Source organism: Diaphorina citri, unplaced genomic scaffold (assembly GCF_000475195.1).
Source record: "Diaphorina citri unplaced genomic scaffold, Diaci psyllid genome assembly version 1.1 scaffold688, whole genome shotgun sequence".
Taxonomy (NCBI): domain Eukaryota; kingdom Metazoa; phylum Arthropoda; class Insecta; order Hemiptera; family Psyllidae; genus Diaphorina; species Diaphorina citri.
In genome coordinates, this window is record NW_007378121.1 from 14,929 (window position 1) to 30,877 (window position 15,949).

General features: G+C 42.5%; 1 protein-coding gene across 1 annotated transcript in view; it reads right to left on the reverse strand.

Moving 5' to 3' along the window:
• Window positions 1–15,949, reverse strand: part of LOC103511214 (baculoviral IAP repeat-containing protein 6-like) — a 30,215-nt gene that overhangs the window by 402 nt on the left and 13,864 nt on the right. The window contains exons 3-6 of the mRNA XM_026825049.1: window positions 11,033–11,361; window positions 10,235–10,457; window positions 565–743; window positions 35–185 (exon numbers count right to left, since the gene is read on the reverse strand). Of these exons, the coding sequence (XP_026680850.1) occupies window positions 35–185; window positions 565–743; window positions 10,235–10,457; window positions 11,033–11,361 (882 nt within the window). The remainder of the gene's footprint in view (window positions 1–34; window positions 186–564; window positions 744–10,234; window positions 10,458–11,032; window positions 11,362–15,949) is intronic.

Sequence of the window (15,949 nt, forward strand, 5' to 3'; positions counted from 1 at the left end):
CTGTTATTGTAAAAAAAAAGAACTGAAAACTTACCCAGGGGCGCAAAGTTGATCAGTTTAGGGGGATAGGTCCAAGAATCAGGGGCGGCTGCAGCATTCACCTTCTTACTGGAGCCCCCGGCCCCTCCTGCACCTACTAGGTTATACGCTGGAAACTGGGATAGATGTTGCATGAGTACAGACACCTGGCAACATGGCACATGAAGATTATATTAGCACTGGGCAACCATGGAGGATAGAACAGTTGAATTTTCCTTTCGGAAATTCCCCTCTTTTGAAGTTCGTTTCCCCTCGTTTGGCGTAGTAGCCCGTAAGTAAACCATAGGAAATCCAAGATGGCGCGCCATCGAAATCGGTTCCGGTTCCGAAAGGAAAATAAAAATGAAGAAATATTTTTTTTTTCCTTTCGGAAATTGAAACATGAGTTCTGCTTTTCAAGATGGTGCACTTTAGATCCGAGTCAATGTGTACCGCTTTTCAACACAAGGATTTTCCTTGAATTTTAGGGGAGGATTTTTTCTTCTTCTCCAATGTACTTTTTCAGCTTCGGCACTGATTTCTTACCTGAGAAGGATGGGGGTTGACGATGAGGGAATGAGACTGAATAAGACCCTGACACAATACAGACATCCCGCCCAAGTTAACCAGCTCCTGCACTGATTCAGGTGTGTTCAAACATTTCATAAGGAGCCATACGAACGGTTCGGACAGTTGAAACACACCGCGTGAACTGTTGTTATAGCCTGCAATGGGGAAGACATATAAGGAATAAATCGAAAAAATCCGAAAAATTGGGTTTAACCCCCACCCCTGGAGGTTAAACCCGTGTAATTGTTGCTCCTTTGAAATTCTATCAAGTGGGGTATCAAATGAATTGTTTCGGTGTGGACAGTCTATTTATGATGTTTACAACAACAAAAAAGTGAAAGTGCAAAAAAATTGCCCCCCACCCCTGCATGCTGAGTAATTGTTGCTCCCTTGAAATCCTATCAAGTGGGGTATCAAATTAATTGTTTCGGTGTGATATATAAAAGAAGAAGAAAAAAAAAAACCATTTACGGAGGGTCGTAGTAAATAGAGCTCGGAAAGGACTTCTGGGGTAATCTTGTAGACATGAGTGTAGAGTAAGCCTTAAAACTCGGGGGACCTTACAACGGATATTTCCACCCATTAATTAAATTTCCATCTTCTTCCTCGCCTTTTCTCGTGTTCAGACGGGGTCGGCGTTTTTCGTCACCTTCTCAATCAGCCCTGGGGTGTTTGCTTTGGGCTACAATTTTTTTACAAGTGGATGGACGCTCTTCGCACTCAACATTTGCTATTTGTTTAACAAGGGGAATTTCAGGCTGGCATCCTCCCTGTTTAAAGTCTCCCAGCTAGACAATCACCCTGTATAATGTAATAGAAAGTAAAAACTGTACCTGCAGTGGATAGCGAGCGTTTCTTGAGGGGTTTGACGGCGGCGTTCTTGCTATCCTTCAGTCGTTTATCCTTGGCGGTATTCCCGGCGGTCAGCGTGGCGGACAATGTCTCCTGTATCTCCCACAGCTGCGGATCCCTCTCCTTACTCTGCTCCTTCCCCTGCTTGAAGCTATTCTTCACCATGCTGGGGATGTCGGATGAGGTGGACAGGTTACACAGGAGGATGTCACTAATGGAGGTGTCTGTGGGGAGGTGGAGGAGATGTTGCTTGTGGCCGATGCCGAAGCTCGGGTGTGGATGTGGGAGGGCGGACGACACCTCCCCTGCTGTACTCACGGCAGGGCGGTCTATACACACTAGGATCTTCTCACTCTCCAGAAGTAGTTGCAGCACGAGACGACGTGTGAACCCGGACATTTGTGTCTGTGTGTGTTGTGTTATAAGGTCACTCAACACCCGCGCTAGTAACGTTTGGTTACCAGGGTGAGTATCTTCTCACTCTCCAGGAGTAGTTGTAGCACGAGGCGACGTGTGAACCCGGACATTTGTGTCTGTGTGTGTTGTGTTATAAGGTCACTCAACACCCGCGCTAGTAACGTTTGGTTAGCAGGGTGTACACTGGTTGCTTGTGAGAGTAGCTTCGTTGTGAGTGCCTCCAGCTGTGGTATAACACTACTCAACTCCCACGAGTATCCAAACCCTGTCCCCTCACTAGTCTTCTGGTCTAGATATCGCAGTAAAGGTACCCAGAAGACAGAAGTTTAGTTGTGAGGGCCTCCAGCTGTGGTATCACACTACTCAACTCCCACGAGTATCCAAACCCTGTCCCCTCACTAGTCTTCTGGTCTAGATATCGCAGTAAAGGTACCCAGAAGACAGACCCCTCCGGAGTACCTAACCAATCCTTCATGATGGTGGTAGAACATAGGCTGGTGAAGAATTTGAGGATGGTGCCTACATGATTAGCGTTCAGTGTGAGACCATTGTGATGGTTGGTGGCTTTGTCTGCGTCCGTGAGAACCTGCAATACAAATCAAATGCGTTATTTTACCGTTCAGAAACATGACAATCAAATAATGAATTCTTGGTGGTAAAGTAAAGCAGAGCATTTCCACAACTATAGTGGATATCACAGCGTTACAAAGTGCCTCCTTTGCAATCGGCTCCCATATTTTACAAATCTTTTTACACTGGTAACGCCGCCACTGGCTGCTACTCGATGAAAGTAGCTCAATACTCAATAGTCCGTATGAGTCTGATTGCACCCCGAGCTCCAAATACAAAGTCGAAAAAACTTCAATTCTGCTGGGAATCGAACTCGGGACCTCTGGTGTACAAGCCCCGTGTGATAACCACTACCCCATAAAAATACTGATACAAAACGTGGTAAGCAAGAATCTAGAATTAAAAAAAAAGCACGAACCTGCGACCCCTGTTGTGTAAGGCAGAACTCGAGCACCGCTGTAGATAGTCTGGCTGGTAGTCCAGATGCTAGTAGGGTAGCAGTAGAAGCAGGGGATTGGCAGGCAGTAGCTACAGTCATTAGTTGAGGCTCTGCTAGTTTCAGTTGACGTAGATCACATAAGATGAGAGGGATGTCCGAGTGTACTTGACCCTTGCTGTCGTCTGTCAGGTCACTGTAGTCTTTGCTGTAACACAGGAAATGAGGATATGCATTTGGGTAAACATTTAGAATGAAACGTCCTTTTCTGTAGGCCAGACTCCGAAAATTTGAAGCATAAGACCTGATGGGGAGAGAAAGGGTTAAATATTTATGTTGTTGAAAAGTTATGCTTTATGTTTATTTCGTAAGATTTTACTTTGGGACGCATCTTGCCATGTTTATATTGCTCATTTAGCACCACCCGGGGAGCACTTATGGATTGAGGATACCATGGAAGCGAGCAATGTTTACCCCCCAATGCAGCGCACTTGGTTACTTGCCCTGCCGTGGAGGCCAGCAGTGATGTTGTGGGAAAGTATTGGGACGCGCGTAGGAAAATGACATAATAATCAATTCCTTTGCATTAGTAAACAACAACATGTTTATTTCGTTATTAATTTTGAGTCAAAGTTTTTGTTGAGATCTATTGAAAAGTATCATCCCCATATTAAAATTCGAGTTAGTTTTTGATTCCCATTGAAAAGTGTTGGGAGGATTTTACTAAAACTAGTGCATCTTTATTAGTATCTTAGGTAAAAGAACAACGTCTTCACTTGACTAGTAACTTTGGAAACTGTAAGTAATTTTATAGAGTTTCCAAAGTTACTAGTCAAGTGACAGTTTCTGTGAGAGACAGGATATGAACCCTCGCGTATCATGAGGAGCGAAACAAAAGGGTTAATTGAGCAAACAGAATCACGCAGAGCGAAAGAAGCTTAGTGAGATATTGTGAGATACGGTAAAGAAATCTATACCTCTACTAATATCTATATTCTTTTTTTATTTAAAAATCTATACCTGTTCTTCTTCCTAGCATTTTCCTATTTTAAATAGGGTCTGCGTTTCTTATCAGTCTCTTCCAGGCAGCCCTATTATGTACATCATGTCCTGGTAAATTTTTCTCACTCAAGTGTCAAGTGGTGATTCACACAAAATCTATACCTGCTTTAATGAAAATCGACTTTTTTCCGTTCATTTTTCACTGCTTTCTTTTTTTTTACTAATTGGGGTTATATCGCCACGCGCGGTCACAATGAAGACAGTTAATTTCATATGAAATAAAAGTTAACAAGGGCCCAGAGGAGGTATATTTTTCTTTACAACTGGGTTACAACTAAAAAACGGCCTTAGTAGGAGACCAGACCTAAGGGGTGTTTATTATTATTATTATTTTTTTTACAATTTATTTTATGTGGTGAGATTCTTTTGAGGGAGCACCCAACTAAAAAAAAAAAAAAAAAAAAAAGTTTTCAGCGTTTTTGATATTTTGTTGTAAGGAGATTTCCTTACAACAAAACGACTATATTAAGCGCCCAGTGAGCACAGCGCGGGTTAACTTACCTCGTACAGTTCGTAGTCTATCTTAACCCATTCGGCATCGGATTGCTCCTCGCAGTAGTACATGTACTTGCTACCAGGTTCGCAACGGTCTAGAGCAGGGAACTGGAATGCATCAGGGTTAACAGCCGGTAGATGTTGAGCCACTTTACTTCCTATTTAGGTGTTGGTCAACACGGTAACAATAGAAGTAACCCGTTGAAATATTGGCAATAGAAATGCGTTTTTATTTTGTTGATGGTGAGGATCAAACCCGGGACCTGGTGTCTGCAGGTGTGGTGTGTTGAGTAGACTCGCGTTCTTCTCTTCATTATCCCCACTAGACTGACTCCCACTAACTTGACCTCCACGTGCATCTTTTACAAAAACTCGTTTTTTTTTTTTCAAGATAGTGTTTCACGGCCGTTTTTATTTCGTAACAATAGATTAGACTCCTGCGGCCTGTGTCATAACATGCCCATTCCGTAGATTGCGTAGAGTATAATCCTCATATGGGCCATAAGGGACACAATACTTCTTTACTTCCTATTTAGGTGTTGGTCAACACGGTAACAATAGAAGTAACCCGTTGAAATATTGGCAATAGAAATGCGTTTTTATTTTGTTGATGGTGGGGATCAAACCCGGGACCTTCTGCATGGTAAGCAAGGGCGTTAAGATTGGACTAACCATGATTGCAAAATAAAATTGCAGCTACCAGGTTTCTTTCTTTCTTTTTTTTTTTGTCGATAGCGGGTATTGAACCCGGAACCTTCTACTGACTTACCTCCGAGTTGTGAGAACACTTGCAGGGGTGTCTGCAGGTGTGGTGTGTTGAGTAGACTCGCGTTCTTCTCTTCATTATCCCCACTAGACTGACTCCCACTAACTTGACCTCCACTAGGACTTTAGAGACCTAAGTAAGAAGTGCAACTGGTCTATTGATTCAATGACTTACCGCCAAGTTGTGAGAACACTTGCAGGGGTGTCTGCAGGTGTGGTGTGTTGAGTAGACTCGCGTTCTTCTCTTCATTATTCCCACTAGACTGACTCCCACTACCTTGACCTCCACTAGGACTTAGAAACCTAAGTAAGTGCAACTGGTCTATTGATTCAATGACTTACCGCCAAGTTGTGAGAACACTTGCTAATAGAACGTGGTGCGCTCTATCTTCCAGCGTTTGAACTGCAGTGATAACTTTTTCTTCGATGAGTTACAGTGTTTTTTGTAAACATACTTTTCAAGGATTTAGATGAAAAATTGAAAACTTCAAAGTTAAATATCTCAGTTTGATGATTTTCATTTATTGCCCTTTTTGCACCCAGCTCCTCAATTGTCCTCGCGAGGCTGAGTGCACCCCGAACTCCAAGCAGAGAGCCGAAAAAAACCTCGGCCCCGCCGGGAATCGAGCCCGGGACCTATACATTGATAGTTACCTGCAATGTCCATCTGTATACACTAAGGAATAGCTCATCAGATACCAGGGTCTGCAGTTCAGAGCCCAGTAGGTTCTGTTCTTGTAATGACCATAGTACTACGGAGGTACAGTGAATATACATAGGGTATACATTGATAGTTACCTGCAATGTCCATCTGTATACACTAAGGAATAGCTCATCAGATACCAGGGTCTGCAGTTCAGAGCCCAGTAGGTTCTGTTCTTGTAATGACCATAGTACTACGGAGGTACAGTGAATATACATAGGGTATACATTGATAGTTACCTGCAATGTCCATCTGTATACACTAAGGAATAGCTCATCAGATACCAGGGTCTGCAGTTCAGAGCCCAGTAGGTTCTGTTCTTGTAGTGACCATAGTACTACGGAGGCACAGTCTTAAGAGTATCTCCTCCTTAAACAATAATAATAATATTACCTGTTGGAAGCCAGCTGGCGGAGCTAGCTCAGTAGGTAGATGTGTTAGATACGCCAGACACGTTAGTAACAAATGTAGAACCCCAATGTCCAATGCCGTATGTCGTAGCAGTACCCCATCATCTGTACTCAGTGGTGTAGATTGCAGCAGGACTTGTAGAGTGTGGAATTCAACGGGGTAAAAGTAAGTGTTATTTGTTCATGCCCATAAAATCATATGTGTTTATCTGACCCGCAAAACATTGGACAAGGGTTTAGGATTAGTAAAGGGCTAACCTCCTTGGACTCTTTTTGGAACAAAGGGGGGAAAGTATGCGGAATACCTACCTCGGTGGTGTAGTGGTCACCTACCTCGGTGGTGTCGTGGTCAAGGCGCTCGCCTGGTAAACAGGAGGGCGTGGGTTTAATCCCAGCCGAGGTATGGAATTTTATCCTCAATATAATTTGAGAATTTGACCACAATAATAGTAGTAGCCTACTGCTGGAGCAAAGGGACTTTTCAGTCCTATGCGAGCAGTATAAATAAGCACTATTATTATTAACATAATATTGTTGAAAATTAGTCCCAAAAAGGACTATGTATGTTGGTATCTCAGTCATTCACAACAATTAGACATTTTGGGCTTCTGTGTAAGGCATGTTTTTTTTTTTTTTTAAGAGGTTTGATAGAGGGAACTGTAACTGCTAGGGTCTTATCGTCCCGAAATCGAAGAGAGAAGAAAGACAGGAGTGTGGAATGGAAGTGTGGGGAGAGAGCGGGCCACCGTACTCTTGAATATATCACCTGGGGAGAACATGGTAGACATGAGGATATGGTTGGGTGGAAGAACTCCCTTAGGAGAATTCTGCCTCATTAAAAAAAAAAAAAAAAAAAAAAAAAAAAAAAAAACCCACCCCCTGTCACCTGGGGAGAACATGGTCAAATTGTTTATTAAGTACAGTAAATTTAACTGAGTTCTCCAAATAATACTTCCTATCATCTGTACTCAGTGGTGTAGATTGCAGCAGGACTTGTAGCGTGTGGAATGGAAGTGTGGGGAGAGAGCGGGCCACCGTACTCTTGAATATATCACCTGGGGAGAACGAAGAAATGAGGATATGGTTGGGTGGAAGAACTCTCAGGAGAATAGATCAGTTGTGCTTACTTGGGTGATGTTTCAAAGTCATAGAGCAGGAAAAATGAGGACCAATGCAATTTTTGTTTTTCTTCTACGACTTCTAGATATCGAGATAAATCGATTTAAAAAATACCGGTAAATCGTGAAGTTCGACGTCACAGCATACGCTCCCGTAGGCGATGACGTCATAATTCATTACTCCCGCTTCGTTTGTTTGTGCGCAAGCGTTTCTGCGCATTTTGACGTGATAGCTTCGTTGTGAGTGCCTCCAGCTGTGGTATCACACTACTCAACTCCCACGAGTATCCAAACCCTGTCCCCTCACTAGTCTTCTGGTCTAGATATCGCAGTAAAGGTACCCAGAAGACAGACCCCTCCGGAGTACCTAACCAATCCTTCATGACGGTGGTAGAACATAGGCTGGTGAAGAATTTGAGGATGGTGCCTACATGATTAGCGTTCAGTGTGAGACCATTGTGATGGTTGGTGGCTCGGTTCCGCTTCTGCCTTGTAAGGGCTAGGGGTCGCGGGTACGATCCCCGCCAGGGACGAAATTTATAATAAACAGAATGAAAATAAAGGATAGCCAGCCTAGTTAGCTTAGTTGGTAGTGCGTCTGCCTTGTAAGCGCTAGGCCGCGGGTTCGATTCCCGCCCGGGGCGGATTTTGTCCTGATGGGATGATGTTCGTTCTCGGAACGGCTGGCTTCTTCCTTCTCTCTTCGATTTCGGGACGATAAGACCATAGCAGTTACAGTCCCCTCTGTCAAACCTCTTAAAAAAAAAAAAAATACAGGATAATTTTGTATAAATGGACCTTCACAAAATTACGGAGTCAACAATCAAGTTTTTGTCCTAAACAGAAAAGCTGGCTTTCTCTTGTCCTTCTTCTCTCTTCGATTTCGGACCGAAAGATCTCTATTATTAATTACAGATTGCCGAAAGATCTGTATAGGAAAATAAAATTGTAGATTTGTCTGTACAGTGCCTAGAATCGTGAAATTTTTAGTTATTCTTACTCCTTATGCATCCCCGATTCCAAAAATCACATTGGAAAAATTTCTGTCTGTATGTCTGTCTGTTACGCTAAATAGACCTTTGGTTGTCCTCTTTTCACGCAAAAACGGCTGGACCTATTTTGATGAAATTTTTTGTGGTGGGTGTGGGTGTGTGTGGTGGATGGGAGGGTGTGTGGTGGGTGTGTGATGTGTGTGAGGGTGGTATTTGATGTGTGTGTGATGGCTGTGTGATAAGTGGGTGGTGTGTGGTGGGTGTGTGAGTGATGAGTGTGTGTGGTGTGGGTGTGTGATGTGTGTGTGGTCCCGTACAAAGGACGGGTCAACCACTAGTCTCTATTATCAGAAGACGCTAAAAGCCAGTGACGCTAAAAGCGATGGGTGCGCGACCGAGATGAAACTCGTGCGCACGACCAAAAAGACAGCTACAGAAAACAATGCTACTGACCACCGCACACTCGCGAACGGGCGGTGCGGTGGGCCTCGGCCCCGGGAGAAATAAAAACGGCGGTGGAACACTCAAAAAAACTTCAAAATGCATGCCCAAGTGGGTTTAGGAAAATTTGATCCTAAAATTTCTTGTGTACAGACACTTCCAAGTAAATATTGCTAGCCTATAAGGCTCGTTGGCTTGGAGGGTAGGGCGCCTTGTAAGCTCTTGGTCGCGGGTTCGTACCTTGCATGAACGTGACGGCACCATTGTGTAGTATTATCTCTAGCAGGGCCAGACCTAGGGGTTTGGAGTGCAGGCCGAGGCTCAGGAGGACATGTTTGAGGCCAGGGGTGAATAGAGCAGGGGGCGGTGCGGGGAGGAGGAGCATTGAGGCCAGGGACTCGAGGAGGTGCGGAGTTGCGGCCCCTGAGTCTAGTAGCGAGGATAACAGGGGGGAGTCTGGACGTGGTACCGAGATCACGTGGTTCAGAACACGAAGCCAACCGATACTGCGGACAGAGATAAGTATTGATTTTGTTTAAATTGCTCTAAACATACATTTTGTTTTATTTATTTTTGAACCAATATGACACCTTCTAAGTTGAATTGTGGCAAACAATCTAGGTAGCTTTGGGGCGAGAGACAAAGTACAATTGGGTATTACAATCGAACCAGTCTATTATGGGACCCGTCTACATAGGAAATCATTTGTAATGTTGTAATTGGAAAACCTGAAATTGCTGGTCTCTTGGATTCCCAACCTGTGGAAGGTAAATTGCCCTAAACATACATTTTGTTTTATTTAAGTTTTCCCCATCCGTGGCACAAGCTTCGGCTTTTACGGATGGGTATACCATTTGTTAACAATTTATTTGATGAGAGAGTTGTTCTGAAACCCAGCACCTAAATGGGAAGTATTGTGTCTCTTTTCGCCCATCTAATGAGAGGCATACTACGGGATGGGCATGCTACGACACAGACCACATGCGTCTTGTAGCAGTTGTTTCATTGCTGAGAAATAAAAACGGCGGTGGAACACTCAAAAAAACTTCAAAATGCATGCCCAAGTGGGTTTAGGAAAAGTTGGTCCTAAAATTCCTTGTGTACAGACACTTCAAGGTAAATATTGCTAGCCTATAAGTCTAGTTGGCTTGGAGGGTAGGGCGCCTTGTAAGCTCTTGGTCGCGGGTTCGTACCTTGCATGAACGTGACGGCACCATTGTGTAGTATTATCTCTATTATCAAAGGTAAAAAATCTAGTTATCTACTTGAAGTACATATTTCCAATAGAATAAATTCCATAAAATTTCCGTCAGAATTACAGAATGGCTGCTAGGTACTTACTTGATACCGTCAGAATTACAACAGAATGGCTGCTAGGTACTTACTTGATAGGAACTGTAGGATAGGTGTCAGGGCGAGAGTTCGGGTGGACGCTTTGGATGTCAATGTGACCAGCAGTTGAAACACGCCATCCCCCACACAGGAAGGCTCGAAGTTATCGGTAAAGAGGAGGTTGTTGGAGGAGGACAGGATCATGGCGAAGCTGGAGGAGGAGCTGGAGGCGAGGGAGGTGAGGAGGTGCTCCATGGAGGTGTTGTGACGAAGTACCTGGAGAAGAACAAGAGACAATCTCAAATAAAAAGAAATTTCAATAGATTTTATCTGTGCTTAATTTAAAATAATTTCAATTTAATTTTAACTGTAATCATTCTGTTAATTTTAATCCCATTTGATCTGTAAATTTTGTCTGAGAAGTATGCTGTGTTGTTTTGGCAACACCAATTTTGGACACTCCATCAATAAATTTTAATCAGGCCTGAGGTGATCACTACTGGCCTGACATTTGGTTTTGGTTTCAAAATTTTTACGAGTTGATGCCCTTCGCACTCAACCTTTGTTACTTCGTTAGCTAGAGAAATTTCAGGCTGGTATGCTCCCTGTTTAAAGTCCCCGAGCCAGACAATGGTGGTCTACTCCCTCTTTGAAGTCCCAACATACGATACAAAAACAATATCTTCTTCTTGTACCGTATTCGCTAACGTAATCATGGTGGCGATGTTGTTTCGGTCCCGAACTTTCTCAAACAATGTTTCGATGGATACATTGTATCATTGGGTAAGGTTTTGAAGCCAAAGGGTTCTGGGTCGTCCCTTTAAAAACAATATCAATAACAAAATCCTCACCACATCGGCCAGGCACGGCACAGCGGCCGTCGCATACAGGTTCCTCTCCGCCTTGTGTTCATCCGTCTGTCCTGCCCCACTATCATCCGCCCCTGAGTATTTCTCATCCAGAGGTATCTGCACCAGTTTGGTCGCAAACCGGACCAGATTCAGCATGAGGGTCTGATGGGAGGGCAGCTTGAGCTTGGTGTCAGTGGAGGTGTTGTTAGTGGACATGAGAGAGGACCACGCGTTGTGGAAACAGGACAGGGGGTTCGTCACGGAGGCTTCACTCACGCTCAAACACTTGAGGGTGTCCAGAGAGGTCACGTAGGAGTACAGGAGCATACCTGAGAACACACACAGAGAAAACAAAAATCACATCTCTGCTGGGGTAAAGGGGACTTTTTAGTCTCATTAGAGCAGGATAAAAAAGTTATATTCTATTCTATCTCAAGAACGCAACGTAACAGTTATAACCATTCCGGCAGCCCGAGTCCGGGGAATGATACTTCCAAGATCGAAGGCCAGTTGAAACCTTTCTACAGATACGCTTTTATTAAGATAAATAACGACTCCTAGAAGCGGTTAAACCCTGGCACAAAATGTCAACTTCATTCCAAAACCGTACAGGTTCAGATGTGAATAGAACACAAATCTGCGAAATACGTTTTGCGGTCTAGATGTGAAAGAGGCCCTACCCGTCTAACTACATGGACATGGTTGGTAGTTTTTTTCATAACTAAAGCTGCTACTAAATAATGACAAAATGATCTGAGAAAATAGTTTGCAGCATCTTCACAATGTTTTAATTTTCTATCACGTCCATAATATAATGTTTGAAGATGACTAGACATGTTAGAATGTAAATTGTTCATCCATATACCTATGTATTTTGATTAATAATCCAAATTGATTTATCATAATTATGTAGGTATTCTATATTATTTCATAATTCATATTTGATTAATATCCGATGAGATACAGGTTTCACTTTTCAATTATTCGAACGAAATGGTTTTGTCTAGAATCTAGATTGATCTTTTGGTCCTTTTCTTCATGTATCTGTCACTACAAAAACCAAAAATAGATTCCTTTGGAACATATGGGAGAGAGAAGGCCAAAATTGCCGACTTCAGCATTTTGCCATCATTTTCTTTCAAGCGAAATATCGCGTGAATTTCGGCAACATCCAAGTCACTCCTGATCCTGAATAGACAACCTGATAATTTCTCCTACACACAATATTCTCACTTTCCCTCTTTCTATCTCCACGGCTTGATTGACAATAGGACTTGCTAGACGTGATTAGATAATCTAGGCGCACGGCAGTGCGCCAGGCCAAGTTCCGGCCTGAGCATGCCAGTGTGTTATATTACACGAAGCATTTCGACGCATTTTCAGTTTAATTACTCACTGCGGAGTGTCATTAACACGGTTTTTCCGGCGAACTCCTGAGGTAGACGAATAAATCGATAGTTCCGTTTTTTTGCATAAGAACTTATTTCGATAAGAATTAAATAAGAACCGAGCTCGATAAGAAAAAAACAAGAACCAAACTCGCTAAGAATCATAACAATTTGGCATAAGAATAAGAACTTGATCAAATAAAGTTTTTTGACCTTTTTTGTGCTCGCTTTTTTTTTCGTCCCGTCAGTTTTTCGATTTCTTTTTCTTAGTTGAACCCATTTTGCGCATTTTCCGAATTTAGTTATACCTACCTAAAATATGTTACTGTGATCCGGTCGTATTGTGCTGATAAATTTACTGTCGAGAGTGATAACTTTTATGTTAAAGGCAGTTTTTGGCAGTGACAACCTTTTTTGCAGACAGAATTATTACATATTTTGCACGATAGGGAAATGATTACAAATTGCAAGCTTTCCGGGCAACGTAAGGCGCTATGACAATTTTTGAAGTTTGTGTCCTTAACGTTGATTTTAACATTTTCAAGGCGTTCTGACTTGATACTTTTTTGATTGAGCCGTTTAAGCGATTCTAAGGTGTTTTGTAACTTTTTGACGACAGTGTTTGTCGTTTATCCTGATTACAAATTCGAATAGAAACCAATTCGCGAATTGAACCAAATTTTCCGGGCCGAATTTTTCATCAGTGCCAAATTCTGTAAAGAACCAAACTCCCAACTTCCCCGGCTATGTTTAGTGATGAACATTTATTTCCATACTGATCTCTGACAGACCCCCTAACAGGGATGATGCACAGGATAATTTGGCTTCTCCTAATGTGCAATCATGGTCTGGCTTTAAATCAGACTAAGGATGCACAAGGAATTCGTGTTGACCAGTTGAGACAAAGGACTAATAATTTGCCTTTATCTAAGGATGCAGAACGACTGAATCATAATCAAATCAGTAAGAGGAGTGATATTTTGTTTTTAAATCCAACTGAGGATGCAAAAGGACTGGGTGGTAAAAAAATATCAGTCCAATTTGGCAAAAGGACTGATATTTTGCCTATAGATGAGAATAAGGATGCACAACGACTGAATCATAATCAAGTCAATAAGAGGAGTAATAGTCTAAATTTAGACCAGTCTAAGGATGCACAGAGGAGTAATAGTCTAAATTTAGACCAGTCTAAGGATGCACAGGGACGTGATAATCAGTTTAGTAAGAGGAATGACATGTTGCCTTTGAATCACTCTCAGGATGCACAAGGACTGATTCATAATCAAATCGATATTCTGCCTTTAGATAAATCTAAGGATGCACAGAGACGTGGTGATCAGTTCAGCAAGAGGAGTGATAGTTTGCCTTTAAACGAGAACAAGGATGCAGAAGGACTAGATCGTAATCAAATCAATAAGAGGACTGATATCCTGCCTTTAGATCAGAACGAGGATGCACAAGGATTGGAAGAGAACCCGTTTAGCACGTGGACAGATGATTCAGTTTCGGATGCACAAGGTCCAGATAACAACCACTTCAGTATGACTGGTTTGGATCAGGTTAAGGATGCACAGGATGAGAATCAATTCAGTATGACTGACGGTTTGAATCAAGTCAAGGATGCACAAGGAGTTGATGAGAATCAATTCAGTTTGTCCGAAGGCAGAGAGCTAGCCGATTTGGATTTGCGGCCTTTTGTGGGTAAGAATTTTTTTTCCCCTTCTCTATGTTGCTCTAAAATTGGGCTTTAAAAGCTGAATTTCATTGTTTGTCCCAAGTTAAGATAAGTTAAGTCAAATGTTTTGTTGGTCCCAAGTTTTACTTTCAGCATGTATTTTTGCATTGAGGTTATGGGTAGATTCGTGAAGCTCAACACAACTCTCGAGTTCCTTTTAGGCAAAGTCTGACCAAAGACTTGAATTTTATGCCCCCGGTTTCTGATACATCCACCTGATTTTCAACAACACTTCGGTAGCATTAATTTCTTAAAAAGTATTAATTTGTTCACGTAAAGATTTTACAAATTTCCACTTCGAAATGACGAGACTAAAATTTCTTGTCATCAATAGGACACAAACCTCGATCGCCAGGGATTACGAGTCCAATGTTTTACCTCTGGGGTATTGGGGTTGGTTCAATTTTCTAGCTTATTACGACAGCAAACTCTCTAGTTCGATAGTTACGTTCTCATAATTAAGTAAATCATGGCAGAAGTCAGGGGGGGAGAGAAACCAAAGCGATGACGTAACCAATATCGGATAGAAACCACAGGATTGTTTCAATAGCACTACTAGAGATACATACCTAGACATCTGGGATGCTGCTAGCTACTGATCAACCAGTCAAGCACATCTCTAGAACGATGATAAACTCAATACTTCGAGTTTTCTCAAGTTAAAAAAGTACTATAAAACAACCAACACTCGTCTGGTAATCAAAAAGGCGTAGGTTAAATACCAGCTGAAGTATTCAATTTTATAAACATCTTTAAAGAATTTGACCACCATAATACAATGACAGCATCAGTAGTTCACTGCTGGGGTAAAAGGACTCTTTACGGCTTTAGGTCCATTCGAGCAGTGGCCTTCAAAATCATAACGTTCAAGCTGTGTCCACACATGGTCGACGGCTGTCGGACGGCATATGTGTGGACACAGCTTTAGAAGCGTTCAGTTGAACTTCGTTTCGAAATCGTTCAGTCGAACTGGTGCGCAAAATACAGGCGTGTAGGTCGTATCAAGTCAAACTCAAACCAAAACACACAAAATGCAATGCTAAGGAATTGTCTAAAGCCATGGTGCAATGACAAACCGCAGGTTCCACTGTTGAACCTCAGGAGCATGTCCCATAAAGCAACTTCACACTCTGCAAATATTTTCACGTCAAATTGACGTCACCTCTCGAGTTGGACTACGAAAGGAAAAGGCATTTTTAATAGTGTTAAACATACTAATATAAATGTTCGTCACAAATATCGATCTCCAATTGTTACACCTAGATAAATTTTATGACTTGACTCGGACTCGAACCACCACCCTCCAGATCCAAAGTCCAACGCGTTAAATAATGCATCGAGGTTGGTGAGTTGGACTACTATACAAGGGGTATGAGCCACCCTGTATAACAGGGGGGTACAAGAGATTACACGGTCCATTGACTAATTAGTAGCATGACTTCCATGACACAATGTGATACCTATTGCTTACTCGAGCCAATCCAATAGTGTAACACTAGAAGTACAGTCTGTGTCACAAGTCCTACAATCACAAGGAAAAAGAGCCAGCTTAGTTTGCTTAGTTGGTAGCTAGTCTGCCTTGTAAGCGCTAGGCCGCGGGTTCGAATCCCGCCCATGGCGGATTTTATCCTGATGTTCGTTCTCGGAACGGCTGGCTTTCTCCTGTCCTGTCTTCCTTCTCTCTTCGATTTCGAGACGATAAGACCTTAGCAGTTACAGTTTCCTCTGTCAAGAACACCTCACCCACTGAGACAAATAGAGATACCATGTTTAAAATCTTTGTTTTCAATGTGT